Source organism: Myotis myotis, unplaced genomic scaffold, assembly GCF_014108235.1.
Source record: "Myotis myotis isolate mMyoMyo1 unplaced genomic scaffold, mMyoMyo1.p scaffold_m19_p_2, whole genome shotgun sequence".
In the NCBI taxonomy this organism is placed as follows: Eukaryota; Metazoa; Chordata; class Mammalia; order Chiroptera; family Vespertilionidae; genus Myotis; species Myotis myotis.
Window position 1 is genome coordinate 216,231,883 of NW_023416324.1, and position 18,548 is coordinate 216,250,430.

The 18,548-nt window shown below is 51.3% G+C and overlaps 1 protein-coding gene across 4 annotated transcripts in view; it reads left to right on the top strand.

Annotated features, from left to right (window-relative positions):
- Nucleotides 1-5,858: 5,858 nt before the first annotated feature.
- PAXBP1 (PAX3 and PAX7 binding protein 1) overlaps nt 5,859-18,548 on the top strand; it is a 32,449-nt gene continuing 19,759 nt past the window's right edge. For 3 of the 4 annotated variants that reach the window (XM_036348206.1, XM_036348208.1, XM_036348207.1), the window contains exons 1-7: nt 5,859-6,302; nt 7,540-7,668; nt 12,041-12,220; nt 14,403-14,624; nt 15,124-15,227; nt 16,176-16,393; nt 16,886-17,075. In XM_036348206.1, coding sequence (XP_036204099.1) covers nt 5,972-6,302; nt 7,540-7,668; nt 12,041-12,220; nt 14,403-14,624; nt 15,124-15,227; nt 16,176-16,393; nt 16,886-17,075 — 1,374 coding nt within the window. In that variant the 5' untranslated portion in view covers nt 5,859-5,971. The remainder of the gene's footprint in view (nt 6,303-7,539; nt 7,669-12,040; nt 12,221-14,402; nt 14,625-15,123; nt 15,228-16,175; nt 16,394-16,885; nt 17,076-18,548) is intronic. The other variant, XM_036348205.1, reaches the window with a different exon arrangement.

Consider the following 18,548-nt stretch of genomic DNA (forward strand, 5'->3'; position numbering starts at 1 on the left):
ATAATGTCAGTGTTTAAATTAGGCCACAACTAAGACCAAAGTATGAATTTTAATAGAAAATGTAATGACCTCATTACTGACATTATACTTGAGAGATGAGTGAGATTAAAGTCCTGGGAAAGACAAGGAAGGGACAATCACAGAAAGGCAAGGAGGTTATAAGTGAAAAGATTAATACTAAATACATTAACTGGCATTACTTCCTGAAAATGTGAAAAATTGGATTTTAATGGGTTTTCACTAATAAAGCATAAAGTTGAATGATCTTAGAAATTCTGGACATTTTAATGTGCTTATCTTCTATTTGGTGGCTTTTAATCGTTTCAAAACCCTTTCACATGTGAGTTAAGTGGTTCTTATAATAAGTAATTGTGGGTCAATGGGACTTAAGTCAATAGAAGACGGACGTTAATGTGTTAGAAATCAAGCCCGCGGCCACCAGATTTCTGGACTGAAAATGTGGTTCCGGTTGCCCTGACCGGATAAAGAACAGAAAAAACCCACAGCGCATACATGGGGGAGGAGGGAATGGTGATGTTCCCTATTTTAAAACCTGAATCTTTCAAATCTAGGTTCCATTAATAGATAGAAAAGATAATCTTACTGAATTAGATATAGTGCCTAAATCTCAATAGAGCTGGAAAGAATTTAGACATTTTCTTTCTTTTGTTGTTAATCCTCATCCGAGGATATTTTCCCATTGATTTTTAGGGAGAGCAGAAGAGAGAGGGAAAGACAGAGAGAAACACCGATGTGAGAGAAACACATCCATTGGCTGCCTCCTGCGTGAGCTCTGACCAGGCCCCGGGCTGGGGAGAAGCCTGCAACCAAGGTACGTGCCCTTGACTGGATTCAAACCCAGGACCCTTTGGTCCGCAGGCTGATGCTCTATCCACTGAGCCAAACCGGCCAGGGCCATTTTCTAACCTTTTGAATGGGACCACTCACATACTCTGGATGAAGGTACCTGCCTCTCATTACTCGAAATTACTATATTCTTGCAAGGCAAGGAGCTCTCCTCACTTCAGCCCACTGCTTCAGCACCAGTGAGCATATATGCATGGCTATCTTTAAAAAAGGAATAAAGTGAGTAAAAGCTCCTCTCTGACCAAAAGCTATAGCTGAAGACTATTATTAACTAGTGAACTTTTTTTAAACAACCATATAACTTATACAGATAATATTAACATTACTACAAAATTAAAATAACCCTTGGTTATTCTGTTAGAATTCTTTGGTCCTAGTGCTCTCAGGTTCTAAGGGAAACGAACGTGAATTCCTATAACCCAGTGGTTCTCAACCTTCTGGCCCTTTAATACCGTTCCTCATGTTGTGACTCCCCAACCACAAAGTTATTTTCGTTGCTACTTCATAACTGTGATGTTGCTACTGTTATGAATCATAATGTAAATATCTGATATGCAAGATGGCCTTAGGCGACCCCTGTGAAAAAGTCGTTTGACCCCCAAAGGGGTCGCGACCCACAGGTTGAGAACCACTGCTAAGCAAACACACGCAAACGATAAAGCATTATCAGCAACAACGAAACAAAGAAGATGAGCCCGGCCAGCGGCCAGCGTGGGTCAGGGGCTGAGTGTCCACCTATGAACCAGGAGGTCACGGTTGGATTCCCGGTCGGGGCACATGCCCGGGTTGCGGACTCCATCCCCAGTGGGGGCGTGCAGGGGGCGCGCAGGAGGCGGCCGGCAGTGATTCTCATCATTGATGTTTCTCTCTCTCTCCCGCTCCCTTCCTCCCTGAAATCAATAAAAACATATCTAAAAAAACCACAAGAACAAAGCAGCAATGTGCTCTGGGTTCTGGGGTCTCTGCGCAGACAGGCGCACAGTCCTGGCCAGGAGAGCTGTGAGCAGCCCGGCAGGCAGCCCCGCACCCTGCTCTGTCCTCTTCCGCTTCATGCTTCTCTCCTGCTGGCAGGCTCCTCTGCGCAGCCCTGACCTGCATGGGCGATCACGCCTTCCTCTGGCTCTTGGGTTCACGGCAAGTCCAGCCACAAGCAGGGACTCATTGTCTCTGTTCCAAATGCAAAATCTTGGGAGAACCTGAGCCGGCACCTTGCGTCAGGGGCCTGTCCTTCGCCAGTCTGAGCAGTCACTAGGCTCCCAGCCTTCTTCTCACTAGAGGAGGCAGTTCCCAAAGGAGGGGGGCGGGGGGGGGGGTCTGTTACTGCTTGAGAGACTAACCTTCTGAGTCATTTATAACAAATGCATTGCGATCTTGTTCTGGGAACAAAGGGGTGCAAGCTGTAGAAAATGTTAACTTGTATCAGCACAGGGTAACGCATCGCTCACTAATTAAGCAGATATTGCTCAGCACCACTCAGTCAGCGAATATTGATGGCCGGTTCTGTGCCAACAGGCCCTACTGTCATTGCTGTGAAAATAGCAAAGAACAGCACACAAAATCTCTCCCCACGAAGCTTGTATTTTACTTAAGTTAAAGCAGACCTACCTTCAGCAAGGCAAGGTTTACCATTTTTAACTAAATTTATTCAGCCGTTGCCCCCAGAATAGAATTGTTGAGTATGGCTTTAGAAATAAAATAAAAATTCTAAATCAGGGGTTCCTAGGCTATCAGAGTCCACCGGCCAGGTAAAAACGTTAGGTAAGATAAACAACTGGGGAAGACTCGTAGCTTTTTCGTTTGCCAAGTAAGGGTGTGAAAACAAACTAACACGCTCTCATTTCACAAAAGGGAGGAGATTTTAGTGTCTCAACATGGAAAGAGAAAGACAATCGCAGAAGAAAGGACTATTTTCCCCAAGTGAGGACATCTGGCTGCCCCACGCGGACAGGCTGTCCTCACGCTGCTCTCTTGGCAGCTCCCTGGGGGAAGCTCCCGCAGGTCAGAGACCTGCGTCTGGTAACCGCCGCTGCACAGCAGTCACCACTGATCGCTGAGCCAAACAAACAGAACTCACTGGCCTATTTTGTCTGAATTTATGGGCCAATTATTCCACGTAAAGTTGCAATTTGGTGAGAAAAAAACTAATCAGAATTGGAAAGATGACTTTAAAAAAAAATACGTATGTTTTTACTGTTGGTTTTGGGGTTTTTTTGGAGAGTGAAAGGGAGAGGGATAGAGAGGTAGAAGCATTGATAGGGGAGGAACATCATCGATCTTGCTCACCCCCTACTGGGGTTCGAGCCCACCGCCCTGGCATGTGACCTGACTGGGAATGGAACCAGTCACCTCCTGGTTCAAGGCTCGATGCTCAACCATTGAGCCACACACCGGGCAAGATGACTTAAAGAAGAATTGAACTAATTTATGATTCAAACACAATGGTGGATGCAATCATTCTATGTAAGCAATCTTTGTCTTCCCAGAATACTAAAAACACTCCCATATTGATGAGGTGGTGATGACATACTATAGTCAATAAACAAATCAGTCGGTTTAACACAAAGCACAGAAGAGTCTCATAAAATAATTAGTGTCTGATAATATACTGCTGACAGGCGATTAGAGCAGCTATTCGGCTTCAGGGACTTAATTTCCACAAGGTCTCAAACCGCCAGAAGGACCTGTGACTTGCTTGGGCAGCAAGATAACTTTTCAGTGTTCAAATTTGCCCTTTAATTACTGACTATGTAGACTGTCAAAGGTATAAACACATTGGTTGTCTTTTATATCTTGGCTCACTTTAAAATGCAAGTGCTCTCCCTCTATCCATATTAAATCAACATTTTCACAGTGGGAGATCTTTTTTGGAGTTTTAGGCCAAGACATTAACATAGTCTGCTCTGGGCTCCATTATCTTTGTTACCTTTACCGGAATCACGTTACTGCTAATCTGTTTCTTGGCTCAGGTGTCTGGAGGCTGACCAGGCACAATTTGAATCTTCTGTGATGGGAACCGGAGTTCAATTTCACCAACGAAACACTCTTGGAATCAGAACTTAAATCAATGCTGAGCAGCCAGAACATAAGAACTGAGAGTCGTTTGAATAGAATGGAAGCCATTCCCTGTTAACTGGAAGGAAACGTTACAGGGGATGCTCTTAGCTTAGGTCCGTGGTCGGCAAACTGCGGCTCTCGAGCCACAGGCGGCTCTTTGGCCCTTTGAGTGTGGCTCTTCCTAAGCCTTAGGAGGACCCTAACTAAGTGAATAACAATGTACCTACCTATATAGTTTCAGTTTAAAAAATTTGGCTCTCCAAAGAAATGTCAATGGTTGTCCTGTTGATATCTGGCTCTGTTGACTCCTGAGTCTGTCCACCCCTGGCCTCGGTCACCTTACCCGTTCTCCCAAAGTGAGTCCTGGAGGGCAGGTCTCAAAACCCATCAAAGAGAACCAAAGAGGCAGGTGTGTGACGGAAGTTCTTCGTGGCCTTGGGCTCACCCGCTTCAACTTGGAACTGAAATCTGAAGTGTTGCCGGGATGGTGTAGGCAAATGGCACTCAGAGTTGATGGTAGCAGGACACACGGGCCCAGCCTCTGCCAACAGCAACTGAGAATCGGTGAGCTGACAAAGCACACTCTGGGACCCCGCGATTCCAACTCCAGTTCACCCTGCAGGTGTGACCATTTTTTTTTGAAGCTTTTGTTGCAGCATTATGCCAAGACCGGAAATAACCCCAACGTCAATTGCCGTGGGGTGGGTTACACACACTTATGTACACAGTGGGTCGCTATGCAGCTGGTAGAAGAGTCACTTTTTGCCCTCGCCGGGTTGTTCGGGAGCTAGAACACAGGCCGGGGGACTGGAGGGTTGGGGGTTCGACTCCTGACAAGGGCATGTACCCGGTTGCAGGGTTGCAGGCTCCATGCCGGACCCCGATGTGGGGAGGCGGGCGCAAGCGCGGAGGCAGCCAATGGGTGTGTCTTCACCTGGATGTTTCCCTGTCTCCCCCTCCCTCCCACTCTCTAAAAATCCACGGGAACCGATATCCTCGGGTGAGGGTAACCACGAGAGAGACGTGTTCATGTACAGACCGGAACCAATGTCCTCGCTGTGTTTCGTTAAAGAGAAAAGTCCCAGTTCATGCTACAGGGTGCCCGAGAGGCGCCTCGCGACAATACTCGCTGCGATGCGCACTGAGTGTCCCGGAGGAGCAGGAGGGAACCCTACCATCGCACGGAGCGGCGGCTGGGTGCGCGCCCGGTCCGCGTCGGGTGTGACGCCTGGACAGACCCTCACGCGGACGCGCACCGGGACGGAAAAGGCCCCGGGGGGCGACCCGGCCGCAAAGCCGCGAGGCCAGCTCAGGGTCCGGTCCCTGCGCCGGCCTCGCCTCTTCGGGCCGTCGCCTCGGTGACGCAGTCCGAACGGTGTCCCCACCATCGCCACCCGAGGGGGTTTTCCGGCCGCGCGTTCCGCAGCGGGCGAGCCTGGCGCGCTGCCGAGCACCGACACGCGGTGCTGTAGCCGCAATGGCGAGAAGGGGCTGATATCAGGCCGGGTGTCACCCCCCACAGATGAAACCACGGTGCTCAGCGCTGATGACCATTCCACACCCACTCACAGGCCCGAGACCCACCGTGGACCCCGCGTCCCCCGTCCCCCGTCCCCCGCGCCCGCCCCTCCTCCGGCTCCGCCCAGCCTCCGCCCTCTCCTCCGGGTGCCGCGCGCTCGGCGGGAGGTCTTCTCGCGGGACTGCCCCGCGAGAGCCCGGAAGAGGCACTGCGGCCCCTTCGCCGGAGGCCGCTCTCTCCTTCGCTCTCTATGATCCTCTTTGTGACCCGTCGCATTGCACCCGAGTCCCAGAGTTCCGTGCCCCCCATAGTCCTCCCAGCCGACAGGGGGCAGTGCAGGAGGCCGAGGTTCTCGCGAGAGGCGCGGAGTTCTCTCCGAGTGTCGGGAGCGTGAGCGCATGCGCCGTGGGGGGTGCGCGGCCGGCGAGGGCGGACGAGACCGCGCTGGGAGCGCGCGTGCGCGTCGCGAGCTCGGCGCTGCCGGGGCCGCCGTGCGGGAGCGGGTGCGAGGGCGCCGTGGGGGCCGCGGGGATGTTCCGAAAGGCCCGGCGAGTGAACGTGCGCAAGCGGAACGACTCGGAGGAGGAGGAGCGAGAGCGCGATGAGGAGCAGGAGCCGCCGCCGTTGCTGCCGCCGCCGGGCACTGGCGAAGAGCCGGGCGACAGGGCCCCCGGGGGGGAGGTGCCGCTGGGCCCGGGGCCGCCGCCGCCGACCGCGCTGACCCCGAGCCACGGAGCCGAGGCCGGGGGTTGCTTCCCGGGCGGCGCCGACCCGGGCAACGGGCTGAAGCCGCGCAAGAGGCCGCGCGAGAACAAAGAGGTGCCGCGGGCCAGCCTGCTGAGCTTCCAGGACGAGGAGGAAGGTAACCGCCGCGCGTCGGCCGGGACCCCGCATCCCCGGTGCCCGCCCCGCGACAGAGCCCCTTCCCGCCCGACCCGGGCACATCTTCCCCGCCCGCGGCCTCCTGCTCCGGCCGGGACGCGCTCCCGCGCCGCCACCCCCTCTCCCAACAGCGCCTCCCCCGAGCCGTCCGCCCGTGCACCCGCCCGGGCGCTTCTCCGGGGCGCTGAGACCGGCCTCCCTGAACGCCCCGGTGGGAGCCCAAGGCTCTGCCCCGGCCCTGTGCTTCGGGGACGGCGGCGGTCGGGAGCCCCGCGGGTCACCCGCGCCCCTGGGTGCTCCGTCTGCCCGCGCATCCTCGACCCGGGGGCCGGGTTTGTAAAACCAGCCGCGATCCTGGGTCTGGGAACCGAAGCCCCGCGTTGCAGCTCCGGCTCGGAGCGGCCTTGGGCCCGTGCCTGGCATCGCCCAGCCTCAGTTTCCCCTGGAAGTAGAGGGCGCCGACCTTTGGACAACGGAGAGAGACGGGGTCATGGTAACGGGGCCGCGTCTCCCGCCCCTGGGAGGGGCCCGGCTGCAGGGCGCTTAGCGTTCTGATGGCGCTGAGCCTTCAGGGTTTGGGGTGTTTGTGGGACCCCCGAGTCCGTGGTGTGGAAGGAGGGACCGAGGCTTTGGGGGAATCTGGCTTGCATCTGGGGGTGAGGCGGGCGGCTTCCCTTCGGGCTTCTGTTCTTGTTTATTCTGTGCGAGGAGGACAGCGGTCGCCGTTTCTGTTTTGAAGACGTGAGGGCCATTTGGGAGGCTCGTGGTTGACTTTAAACTCTTCAAATGGAAGAGGAGGCAGACATCACCAGAACTTATTTTTGAAAAGCGTTTTGTCAGCTTCGTCCTGAAATAACTGTGTGTCAGCCGGGGGTGGGTTTGGCTCCCAGGCCCGCCGGCTCTGAGCAGCAGCCTTGGTCCCGGATATTTTGTTTCAGCCCCGAGGCCTTTGCCCATTCAGGGCTCTCGCAGTGATTTCCCTCCTGGAGCAGGTGATGAGGAAGGTGATCGGACATCGGGAAGTGCAGTTGACATTTTTTTTGTCTTTTAAAAAGTCTCGGGTGCACATTACTCCAGATTCGTTTATGAAGCTGACTTGGGGTGTAAGGGTGTATCTTTGAGAGAATTTGAAAAACACATAAGATCATGTAAAAGTTAGAAGGGAAGTGTGTGTCTAAAAACGGTTGCTACAGACTTTGTTTAATTTCTTTTTTAAGAAAATGAAGAAGTTTTCAAAGTGAAGAAATCAAGTTACAGCAAAAAGATAGTAAAATTACTTAAGAAAGAATATAAAGAAGATCTTGAAAAATCGAAGGTTAAGACAGAACTCAACTCGTCAGCCGACAGTAAGTACCAGACTAACCGGCACCTTTGGGAAAGTCACACCGGCAGCCTTCCCGTGGGACTGGGTGGGTTTGCTGCGTGTCTCTGTCACTGTCCGGGTCTAAATGGCGGCGGCGATACAGTTCTCTTATGATGACACAGTTGCAAAGTAAAACCTTTTTTTAAAAAGACAGAGTCACGCCCCGGACTGTTCCCACTGCACTGGCTGCCTCCTGCCCTCTCCCTGCCGGTGCTCAGCCTGCGTGGGGCAGAGAGCGGCGTCGCTGTCCTGGCCCTGAGCCGGCTCGGCTCTCCTCTGAGGGAGGCTGTGCAGGCTCCTGTGTTTGTGTTTGTAGACAGGCTTTCTGCTCTCGTGGTGCCTGTGCCAGGTCTGATTGTGAGAAGGCGTAGGGGGGCCCTGCGTCTGGTGCCGACTCCCACTCCCCAGCCTACACTGGGCAGACATGGCTCATGTTCCATCATGCTGTGCTGTGGTCTGACTTAGCTCATGTAAATGCCCTTCATTTTAAGGAATTAGACAGAATTGCTATTTCCCAGTTTCTCAGCTACAGGCTTCATGTGAAACAGTATACATCACTGTATCTCGAATTTGCAGTCTATTTTGGAGACGTCACTTAAATGTATGATTGGACCCACTGTTGACGAAATGCCCAGTGAATTGTTTGAGGGTTACTACACTTGTAAGAGGCGGGAGAAGGAATGCATCATAGGTGAAGTAGGTTTGCAGCTGGGACTTAGACAATTTAAATTTCAACATGGAAGAGGGAAGGTATGGCTGTTAGCAAAGACAAAGGTGACTCAGGCTGTTCTGGAAAAGAGCAGCGGCCCGGCCAGAGCAGGCGCTCGCAGAGGAAGTCGGGGTTTGGGTGAGAGGGACGTTGTTGACAGATTATGAAGGATGTTTCGTGTCTGGGGCGGCGGGGAGGGGGGTGGTGGCTAGAGTTGCTGTGTTCACTGGCTTGCCAGGGTGCTGACATGATAAATGCCTTTGAAACCTTAACCTGGTATTCGCATGCAGCATGGATTGGCACCAGGAGAGGTTGGAGGCCTGAAGCACTTTAAACGCATGGGTCAGCTTTGGTCCGTTACTGGTGGGTCAGGAATCTCATTGAGCAAGACGGGGGCTTTTGTTGTCTCGCTGGGAAATTGTGGATGAGTTTAAAATGTTAGCTGTGGGTGGAAGAGAAGAAATGGAAAGAAAGCATTATTTGAGAAACATTCCAAGGGAAGAATTGGCAGGTTTGATGTACGCTTTAGCCATTGGATTGAAAAATAGCCATGCCCAGCTGGTGTGGCTCAGTGGTAGAGCGGTGACCCATGCACCAAGAGGCCACCGGTTAGATTCTTGGTCAGGGCACATGCCTGGGTTGCAGGCTGATCCCTAGTGGGGGACATTCAGGAGGCAGCCAATCGATTGACATTTCTTATCTCTTTCTCCTTTTCTCCTCCTCTCTCTCTAAAATCAATAAAAACGTGTTTTAAAAAAATAGGGAAGCCCTGGCTGATATGGCTCAATTGCTTGGAGCATTATCCCGTACCCCGAAAGGTGCTGGGTTCGATTCCTGGTCAAGTTGTGGGTGATCCTCATTTGGGGAACATGCGGGAGGCAGCCAATCTCTCTCTCTCTCTCTCTCTCTCTCTCTCTTTCACTCTCCCTCTCTCCCTCCCTCCCTCCCTCCCTCCCTCCCCCCTCCCCCCTTCCTCTCTAAAAATCAATAAATTTTTTTAAAAAAAGAACTGGTTCAATCTGAGCTCCATGCCAGGTGACTGAGAATAATTATGTATTACATACAGAAATGGGGGTGGCAGGTGGGAGGAGGAGTATTTTTAGGGGAACCAATTATCTTGGAGTCGAGAAGACTGCTTCGTTTTTTCCCTCAACTGTGTATGATGAAATGATACAAGAAAGGTCAGGAAGAGAGACCGAGAAAGGACCATGCCCTGTTGGGTTTCACAATCTCTGTAGGTACGAGGTTTATGAAGCCACCATCTGTGGCATCTTCTGTCTCCACTTCCACGAACTCCCACCAGATGACTCGGTCCGTGTCCTCCCCGAGGTGGAGTCTGGGTCACACATTGTCGTCGTCCCCTGAATGATGGCGCCGCCGCGGGATTCACCTGCTCACAGCCCTCCCGCCCGCCCTCCCCAGACAGGCCGAGCTGTGACCTTCAGCACAAGCGCAGCACCGACTCGAACCCTCGTGTTGTTCCTGAAATGATCAGTTCACCTTTAAACTGAACTGGAGTGGAGTAGCCGGGGAACGGGTGGAGATGGAGGTTTAGGTTTGGCGTTTGTTGAGATGATGAAACCACAAGGAAATGGGATTGGTGTGGGCCCAGCATGAAGTAAACATTCCTGAGGACCGGAGACCTCTACCTGTGAAAAGTGTACACACAGAGGAGGATTCACGAGGACATACAGGAATCAGAAAGGCCGAAGGAGAAAAGACGGACGTTTCCAGGTGGGGATGGTCAGTTGTATGAAATAGTGCCCGGAAAGCAAGGGCCGACGAAGGGCTGCTGGCAGGGTGCCGTCTTTTCTGGAGGAGACTGGCCCACCAGCCACGCTCTGCCCGTTGGAGGGAGGGCGTTCTGCCCGTGGCTCGGGGACACTGGAGAGTCGCTGTGGCTGCAGCCATTTGTGTGCAGGTGGGCGGGTAGGAAGGGGGGAGCACAGAGGCCATTGCCGGGTTGGGGCGCAGGTGGGTGAGGACGCGGAGGACAGGCAGCAGGTCCCCGCTGCTTCCTCGCGGAGTTTGGCAGAGAGAGTAGCGGGCAGAGCCAGAGGGGCCACTGGACCAAAGCGTGTGTCCGCCTGAAGACGGAGAGGGAGCCGAGCCAGCCCAGGTGGGAGCGTGTGGCCGGGCATTTCCGGGAGCAGTGCAGGCCGTGGCACGGAGGCACGGAGGCACGGGAGCCTAGAGAAAGCGCGCCAGCACCTCTGGGAAGACGTCTGGAAGCAGAGCCTCTGACCGCTGACAGCAGTGCAGCTGTCACTGGGTGGAGACTCGTCCTTGCTCCATCACAAGCAAATGCCTGAGACCTGACAGAACCTGAACCCTTACAGCCTGCCGCAGCCGTGACCACGGCGTGTCTGCTCCGCTGACCCCCCGCAGTTCTGTTTCGTCTGTTAAAAGCCATTGATTTCATGTTGGCTGAGAGCTGAAGGAAACGGGTATTTTTTTACTACGTCTAACCATGTACCTCTGATAGAGTGAATCTTAACATCTCAGCCTCAGAATGCACTTCAGAAGGAAGTCCATGGCGAAGGAGCTTGGATGGTAACGGGAAAATTAAAGCGCCTAAGACAGAGTGATGGACCTCTTCTCGGTGAAGTTCGGGGGCTGTGGGGGTGGGGAGTTACCCTGGGACTCTTGTCTCGGGGGGAGAATATGGTTTGAGGAGAGGAGAGGACGGGAAACAACAGAGATATCTCATATTTGGAAAAACTTTGATTTTACTCTTCCCTTATATTCATTGTGCCTATTATGTGCATTACCGGGTTCAAGTGCTTCAGGGTAGAAAACTTTGATTTTTTTTTATTTTTGCTTGGGACGGAGGAGGTAATAGGACTATTTAGTTATAAGTAAAGTAAACACTTGGTGTAAAGTAAACAACTATAGGCTCTCAAAACCCAGTGGCAGGAGAGCAGTCTTGAAACGGCCTTGGGAATGAGCTGAGAACTAGAACTGGAAAAGGAGTCTCCTCTCTCCCAGGCGGCATCAGCCACTCTGCAGCTCCCTTCCTGGCACACGTGTCGGTCTTTGTGCCACCTGGTCTCTGGCTTGTCTCTGTCCCAGTTCTAGGTTCCCAGAAAGAGAATCAGGTTGTGTCTACTTTGGTCACAAACTCGGCCTCAAATATTTAGATGTGGCTCTGAGGTCAGGGTTCCACCGTGTAAATGTGACTTTGGGGCCCGCCTTTCAGATGATGGGTGGCAGTGGTTATGAACTAAGAAGGTATCCCCAGATGATTCATCCCAGAGAGATTGATCTGGTCCATAAACTTTGTTCTTGATAAAAACTGCCTGGAGTGAGCTTCCCGTTTAATGAAATACTGACATAGAAAATGGAATGATGTTTCCAGGGGGTACAAACAGGGACCTCGGAGTTTAGAGGGAGTCACGTGACTTTGATCACATTGACTAGAGATGGGACTGAGCGGGCCTCAGATGCAGCTGTGTCCCCCGTATTGTTTTCATCTTCCAGGTATGTCCTGTGATTGCTCATTTGTCATGCATCAGTGGTTTGAGGTTTTTATAAACGATTAAAATAGTCCAAGTTTTAATGAATTGAGCCCATAATCAAATAAAAAGTCCCTCCTTAATTTATGGATTTTTGTTTTTAAATCATTTTCCTTTTTTCCGAACTGTAGATGAGCTGCCTTTGGACAAAACAGGACATGGTCAGGACCCCAGCCAAGAAGACGGCGCCGCTGTGGGCGGGCACGGGGAAGAGGAGATGGACATGGAGAGCGAGAAGGAAGAGGAGAAGCCCAAGGCTGGCGGCGGAGCCTTTGCAAATGCTCTGTCGTCTCTGAATGTTCTCCGTCCAGGTGTGTCCTCGCCCCCCGCAGGAGTGGGCGCCATGAAGGCCCTTAGTGAGGAAGGGTGAGCGGGTGGTGTTCTCTACGGTGTCCTGGTGTGAAGCCGGGGTTTCCTTCTGCAAGTCTAAGGAAGTGAGAGAACTAGAAACCTCCAGGGTCCTTGTCAGACCGGCAGTGGTGTTGCCAAAGCAAAAGTGGGGTTTCGGGAAAAGGGATAAATGGTACTGAAGTCTTTGTTGTGTGTTTCAGATTAAGGTGTCAGCTCCTCTAGAACTGCTGCTACAGCAAAACTAGCAGCTCTTACTTCTCTGTCCACGCTGCTTTCATTTTGTACGTTTCTATAGGAAATAGTATGCAGATCTCTCTACTGTTTAATCAGCTTTTGAATAATTACGTGCTCAGTAGCTGAATTTAAGTTACAAAAAGGTACTAAACTCATTAACATTTATAAAATTTAAAACACTTGCTCTGGGCTAGTAAAGCTGTAGAACATTACGTATAGAGATCTAGTAGCATTCTAATTGGTACAGTCCTTAAGCTATTGGCAATGATTTTAAATGTCCTTAAATGACCCTGCAGTTCCATATCCAGAAGTTTATCCCAAGGAAGTAATGTCTCGTGCAGAATTGCAGTGAGTAACATTTGGAAACAATATGTAGCCAGAGAGAAGTAGCTTAGTAACGAAGGCACATTTACCGGAAGGGATATTACATAGCTATTAAAATAACAATCTGACAGGCAGCAAGGCAATTGTTACTGTAGGCAAAAAGGTCAGTTAATTTAATTGTGTAGTAGATTACACTTTATCTGTTAAGTTGCTGATATATATATAGCCTAAGTGACTGTTAGGACCAGTTGAGCAAATGACTGGTCGCTGTGATGCACACTGACCACCAGGGGGCAGACGCTCAGTGCAGGAGCTGCCCCCTGGTGGTCTGCACTCCCACAGCCAACCTCCCATGGTCCCATGCCCTGATCAGCCCTGATTGGCCCTGATCGCCAGCCAGGGTGAGGGACTCCACTTATGCAGGAATTTGTGCCCTGGGGCTCTAGTTAATTATATTTATGCAGAATAACAACATGGAGGAAAGCTTGTGGCGGTTTTTTGTTTGTTGGTTTGTTTTAAATATATTTTATTGATTTTTCACAGAAAGGAAGGGAGAGGGATAGAGAGTTAGAAACATCGATGAGAGAGAAACATCGATCAGCTGCCTCCTGTACACCCCCTACTGGGGATGTGCCCGCAGCCAAGGTACATGCCCTTGAGACCCTTCAGTCTGCAGTCTGACGCTCTATCCACTGAGCCAAACCGGCTAGGGCGACAGCTTGTGTTTTTGCATGAAGAAAAACTAGGTATAGGATTATATAGTCAACTAGAGGCCCGGTACATGGATTTATGCACGTTGAAAGGAAATTAGAAGGTGGCCGGGACTGGGTGAGATGGGCTGGACGCACCCTGGAGCCAACCTCCCTCAGTCCCTCCCCCGGCCGGCCGCACTTGGGGCGGCGCCAGGGCTCGAAGGATGTGTGAGCGGGGTCCTTCGGCAGGTGGGGTTCCTCGGCCTGGCCTGCAGGGGATCAGGCAGAAACCAGCAGTCTGACGTCCCCTGAGGGGTCCCAGAGAGCGAGCGAGCACTCTGCAAAGTTGCTGCTGAGTGGCAACTCCTGTGTTGAGTGTTGCGCCCAGGTGGTCAGTGCATGTCATATCTACCAGCCGGTCAGCCGGTCGCGTAGCCTTTTATATGTATAGATATGCTTACAGGTAAACTGAAAATTATTTGCAAGAGAAATATACTGTGAATGAAAGAGCGTTTTTTGGGGTCATAAAGTTTGGGCACCTTTTAAATTTTTATGTTCTAGTTTATGAATATGATTTTTATTACCTTTGTTTTACTGAAAGATAAAAAATAGCTAAAGCTGCTTTAGGTGAACCCCCCACTGCCCCGTGCCCACATCTTCCCATATGGCCAGTATGTTCTCACTTTTATTTCCTTCGTGACTGAGTTTCCATTTAAGCTAAATTAGACGGAAGTCGGTGGGCTGCAGGCGCCGTTTGGGGAGGGGTGCAGCAGCCGGCATTAGGACATCGCCACTGTGACCAGGCTGTCGGTCCGGTGACTCACGCTGCATATGCTCAGGAAAATAGAAACTCCATGCCCGACCCGGTTCTGGTCCTCCCATCCGTCCGCAGGGGAAATCCCAGACGCGGCCTTCATACACGCCGCGCGGAAGAAGCGGCAGATGGCCCGGGAGCTGGGGGACCTCACGCCGCACAGCAGCGAGCCCGGGAAAGGCCGCCTGGTGCGGGAAGATGAGAACGACGCCAGCGATGACGAAGACGACGATGAGAAGCGCCGGATAGTGTTTTCGGTGAAGGAGAAGTCGCAGAGACAGAAGATCGCCGAGGAGATAGGTAATCCGGTTTGGCGCAGGGCAGTAAAGCCCATTGCCGTGATGGGTGGATGGTGACAGTAAAGCAGAGGCCGCACTGTCTGACTTGGTTTGGCGTGAGAGGACTTTCCTTGCTGAGGTGTTTGGAAACTCCGGCCTGACGCCTGAGCGAGCACCTGCGGCGTGGCCGGGAGAGCGCTGAGCCCTTCGCACGCATCGGCCGTGCCCGGGGCGCAGCGTTCTTCGGCGGCGTTAGGGCTTCTCCCCAGCTTAGTCGCTGCCACGCTCACAGGGTAGGAAACCCACCCAGGGTCTTAACCGCTACCCGGATGCTGCTTTCTGCTGCCAGGGGCGCTGCGTGTAAGACAAGCGCAGTGCCGGAGGGGGCGGTGGGGACCATGATAGACGTTTTAGTGAGGTGGGGCCAGCACCAGCAGTTTTGCTTAATTTTTGTGAAATGTCAGGGTAGCATCTCTCCTCTCTACTCTGCCGTGACGCGCTTCTCTCTGCTTCCACGGCAGGCATTGAGGGGAGCGATGACGACGCGTTAGTCGCTGGGGAGCAGGACGAGGAGCTCAGCCGATGGGAGCAGGAGCAGATAAGAAAAGGAATTAACATCCCTCAGGTGAGAGAGAAAGAATTAAGCTTCAAGTGTTAAAAAGTAAATTTTAAAAAGTTAAAAAAAACTTTTTTACCTATTTTGTTAAAGTAAAAGTTAAAACATATTGCATGTTGAATTTGAATCTTGGTCATTTTCAAGTCACGTAATTAAGAAAATTACAAAAAGGTATGTATCCAAGAAGCTTTTAGAAGAAACTGGATTCTAGTTTGTTCTTTTACTCAAATGATGGAAGAGTTTCTAGTTTCTCAAAGTGGCTCTTCAGCCAGCAGCGTCCGCTGTCGGGGGTTGTGGGAAATGCCTAGAGAAGGAGACACTGCGGGGGGGGGGGGGGGGGGGGCCACATCCGCTCAGCCTGCCCGCAGGTGCCCAGAGGCACACTGATGTCAGGGCCTGTCCAGCAGCGCTTCTCTCCTGTAGCGCTTGCTTTCTCTGACGTGAGAAATTCCTTTGTGGAAGATGGGTTTCTCTTACTGTAGATGACAAACGCCTTCCTAAGTAGTCACAACCTTTGTTTTACGCAAGTAAGTGCAGTGGGAAGGGTGCGTGAATGTGACCCTTTTGCTAGTAGGGAAGTCCTGGGCCAGCTGGGCCTCAGACGCTCATCTCTGCTTGTCTGTTTATCCTGTGGCCATGCAAGGAATTTATCTTCTTCCGTCGATAGAATGGTGGCCATGGCTTATTTCTAATGTCCCCTTCGACTCTTAGTTTCTCTGATTTGTTTTCCTGAGCAGTCTCAGAAATGAATCCAATAATCCCATAAGAGTTGGAACAGTCATCCAGCCCTACTTTTATTTTATTTGAAGAGCTCTATTTATTTTAGTGACATGCTGTTTGGGAAATGGGTATAATTTTTGCTATTAGGTGGTGGTGGTGTTTAACCCTAAAGGCATGAAATTATTCTTTCCATCGCTTCAGACACTAGTTTTCACGTACATTCCATTTCTCTTCTAGGTCCAAGCCAGCCAGCCTGCGGAAGTGAATATGTACTACCCGAATACTTACCCGACAATGCCTTACGGCTCCTCCTATGGCATTCCTTACAGTTACACGGCCTATGGGTCTTCTGACGGCAAATCTCAAAAAACAGATAATTCAGCCCCTTTCAAAACTCCCAGTAATGAGATGACTCCCGTTACTATTGATTTGGTAAAGAAACAGCTTAAAGACAGGTAGGGCAGATCGGCTTCTTAAAGACCTGTCCTAGCTTTGTGTTCCTCAGCGTCGTGTAGTCTGGGTGGCAGGCGCTGCGTCGGGAGGAAGACGCCTGCCTGGCTAAAGCCACCGAAGGTGACGTCACTGTTCTGCCTCCTTGGATGACTTCTTTGGGAGCCTCGGAACACGTTCAATGCCACTCCGTGATCTTGTGGAAGACACTTTGTGTTTGCGCCTCTTGGACTCTGAAAAAGTGTAGTCAAGAGATGGGGGGAGAGCAGAACTGAAATTGTGGTTAGCCCGCCAAATCCTGTGAAGTCTGTAAACTGCTGCCTTTATTTTTTTGTTGTTTTTTTTCTTGAGAGGAAAGCAGTACAGATGAAAAGATGCTACTCCAAGTATTTTTTTGTAAAACTAGTAGTGGAACTAATGCATTATGATATTGTAAGCTTCCTGCCGGCATAGATTTGGGGTGTAAGCGTGTTGTATGTATCCTTTGTGTTCCCAAGGTTGGACTCCATGAAAGACGTGCACAAAGCAAACCGCCAGCAGCACGAGAAGCACCTGCAAAGCCGCGTGGACTCCACCAGGGCCATTGAGAGACTCGAAGGGTCTTCTGGGGGGACTGGTGAACGGTATAAGTTTTTGCAAGAAATGCGAGGGTATGTCCAAGACTTGCTTGAGTGTTTCAGTGAAAAGGTAAGAATGAAAAAATATTCATCTCTTTGAATAGGCAAAGTTAGGGAGGTGTAGGCGGCCTTGTGTAGACATGTCTGTATTGCTCAGAAAGTATCGCTGAATTCAGCTTTAGGCGTGATGAAAGTCACGCTCCGTTTTTTTCACTTTGTTAGTGGCTTTGTATCATGGGGGCAAATATGCTGCCTTTGTTGAGAACAAAAAAAGATAACAGCACATTTGCATCAGCCACTGGCCAGGCTGCCTTAGTGGGATGTAGGTGATTGGCCTGCCCTGGGTTGTCATAATGGAAGGGGCTCATCGGACGGGATTTACTTTTTATGGGTCAGGTTTAAACTAACCTTTCAGCGGTACAAGCAGTTCCAAATATGCATAAAGTTGCAAAATGTTAGTAGTTCTTATTTTTCCCTAAAGTTGCTCACCTTTGCTGCTCATGGTTTTCATCCAAACCAGCCTATGCTTCACCCATTTCAGAAACCGCTCATGGCACAGTTTCCCTTAAGGGCTCATGTCTTCAGGTTCTTTTCTTTCAGTATGAAGTTCCATTTTTTAGCATGATTTGTGTTTTTATACTTAGTTGTATAGAAAAACCCCTTTTCTCAAATGGCTTCTTAACTGATTTTTCCTCTAAGATAAGAGCTATTGTTTGATGACTTGGTTTGCAGCTCTGTCTTTAAAACAAGCTGAGGGGGTGCTTTGAGCCTCCCCGGCGCCTCTGAGCTTTCAGTGGCGCAGGCAGAGGCCCTTTCCCTAGCTCCTGGCTGTGCGGCCTGTGTAGGCTCAGCATTTGGTACGTGTAGATGAGTATTTTAGCCTGTTGTTATCTCTCTCGACTACATCAGTGCTAAAGCCAACACTGGCAGGAGGGCCCATCCAGGCTGTCTTCCTGGTGGGTCTCCGACTCCAGCCAGGCCGTGGTCAGACCCGGCTGAGGCAGCATCACCAGGCCCCTAGGATTTATCCCGCTCTTGTCTTACCCCTGATTCCTGGAGAACCTGCCACAGCTGAGCTACGCTCCGTCCCTGTGGCAGATTGGAGGTTTCGGGTGCAGGGTGGGAACGGGACACAGGGTTGCCTGTGTGCCGGGGTGGCTGTAAGTCAGAGCTGGTGGTGTCTTTGCTACCAGTAAAGCCCTTTGACCCCGGGGCGCGGTGGGGCTGTCTCTTAGCCTGTGTGGCTGGAGAAAGGATCTTTCCTGAATCATGCCTGTGAGCGAGGTTGTCCCTGAGGAGCGTGGAGGACTTGGGCTTTTTCTTTGGAACTTCGTGTGCCTTCTCTGTTGGTCACTGTGCCCAGAGCAGCCTGCTTCAGGCGGTGCGAGGGCTGAGTCACTGCGGCCTGGGTTAGAGCAGACCTCAGTCCGTGTATGTTGTACAGGGACTACGTGTTAATAGAAAGGTGCAGATGACTCCCCTTTAAAGATGAGTATTTCATTTCATTTTGACATTTTCATATACATTCAATTTTAAGAGATTC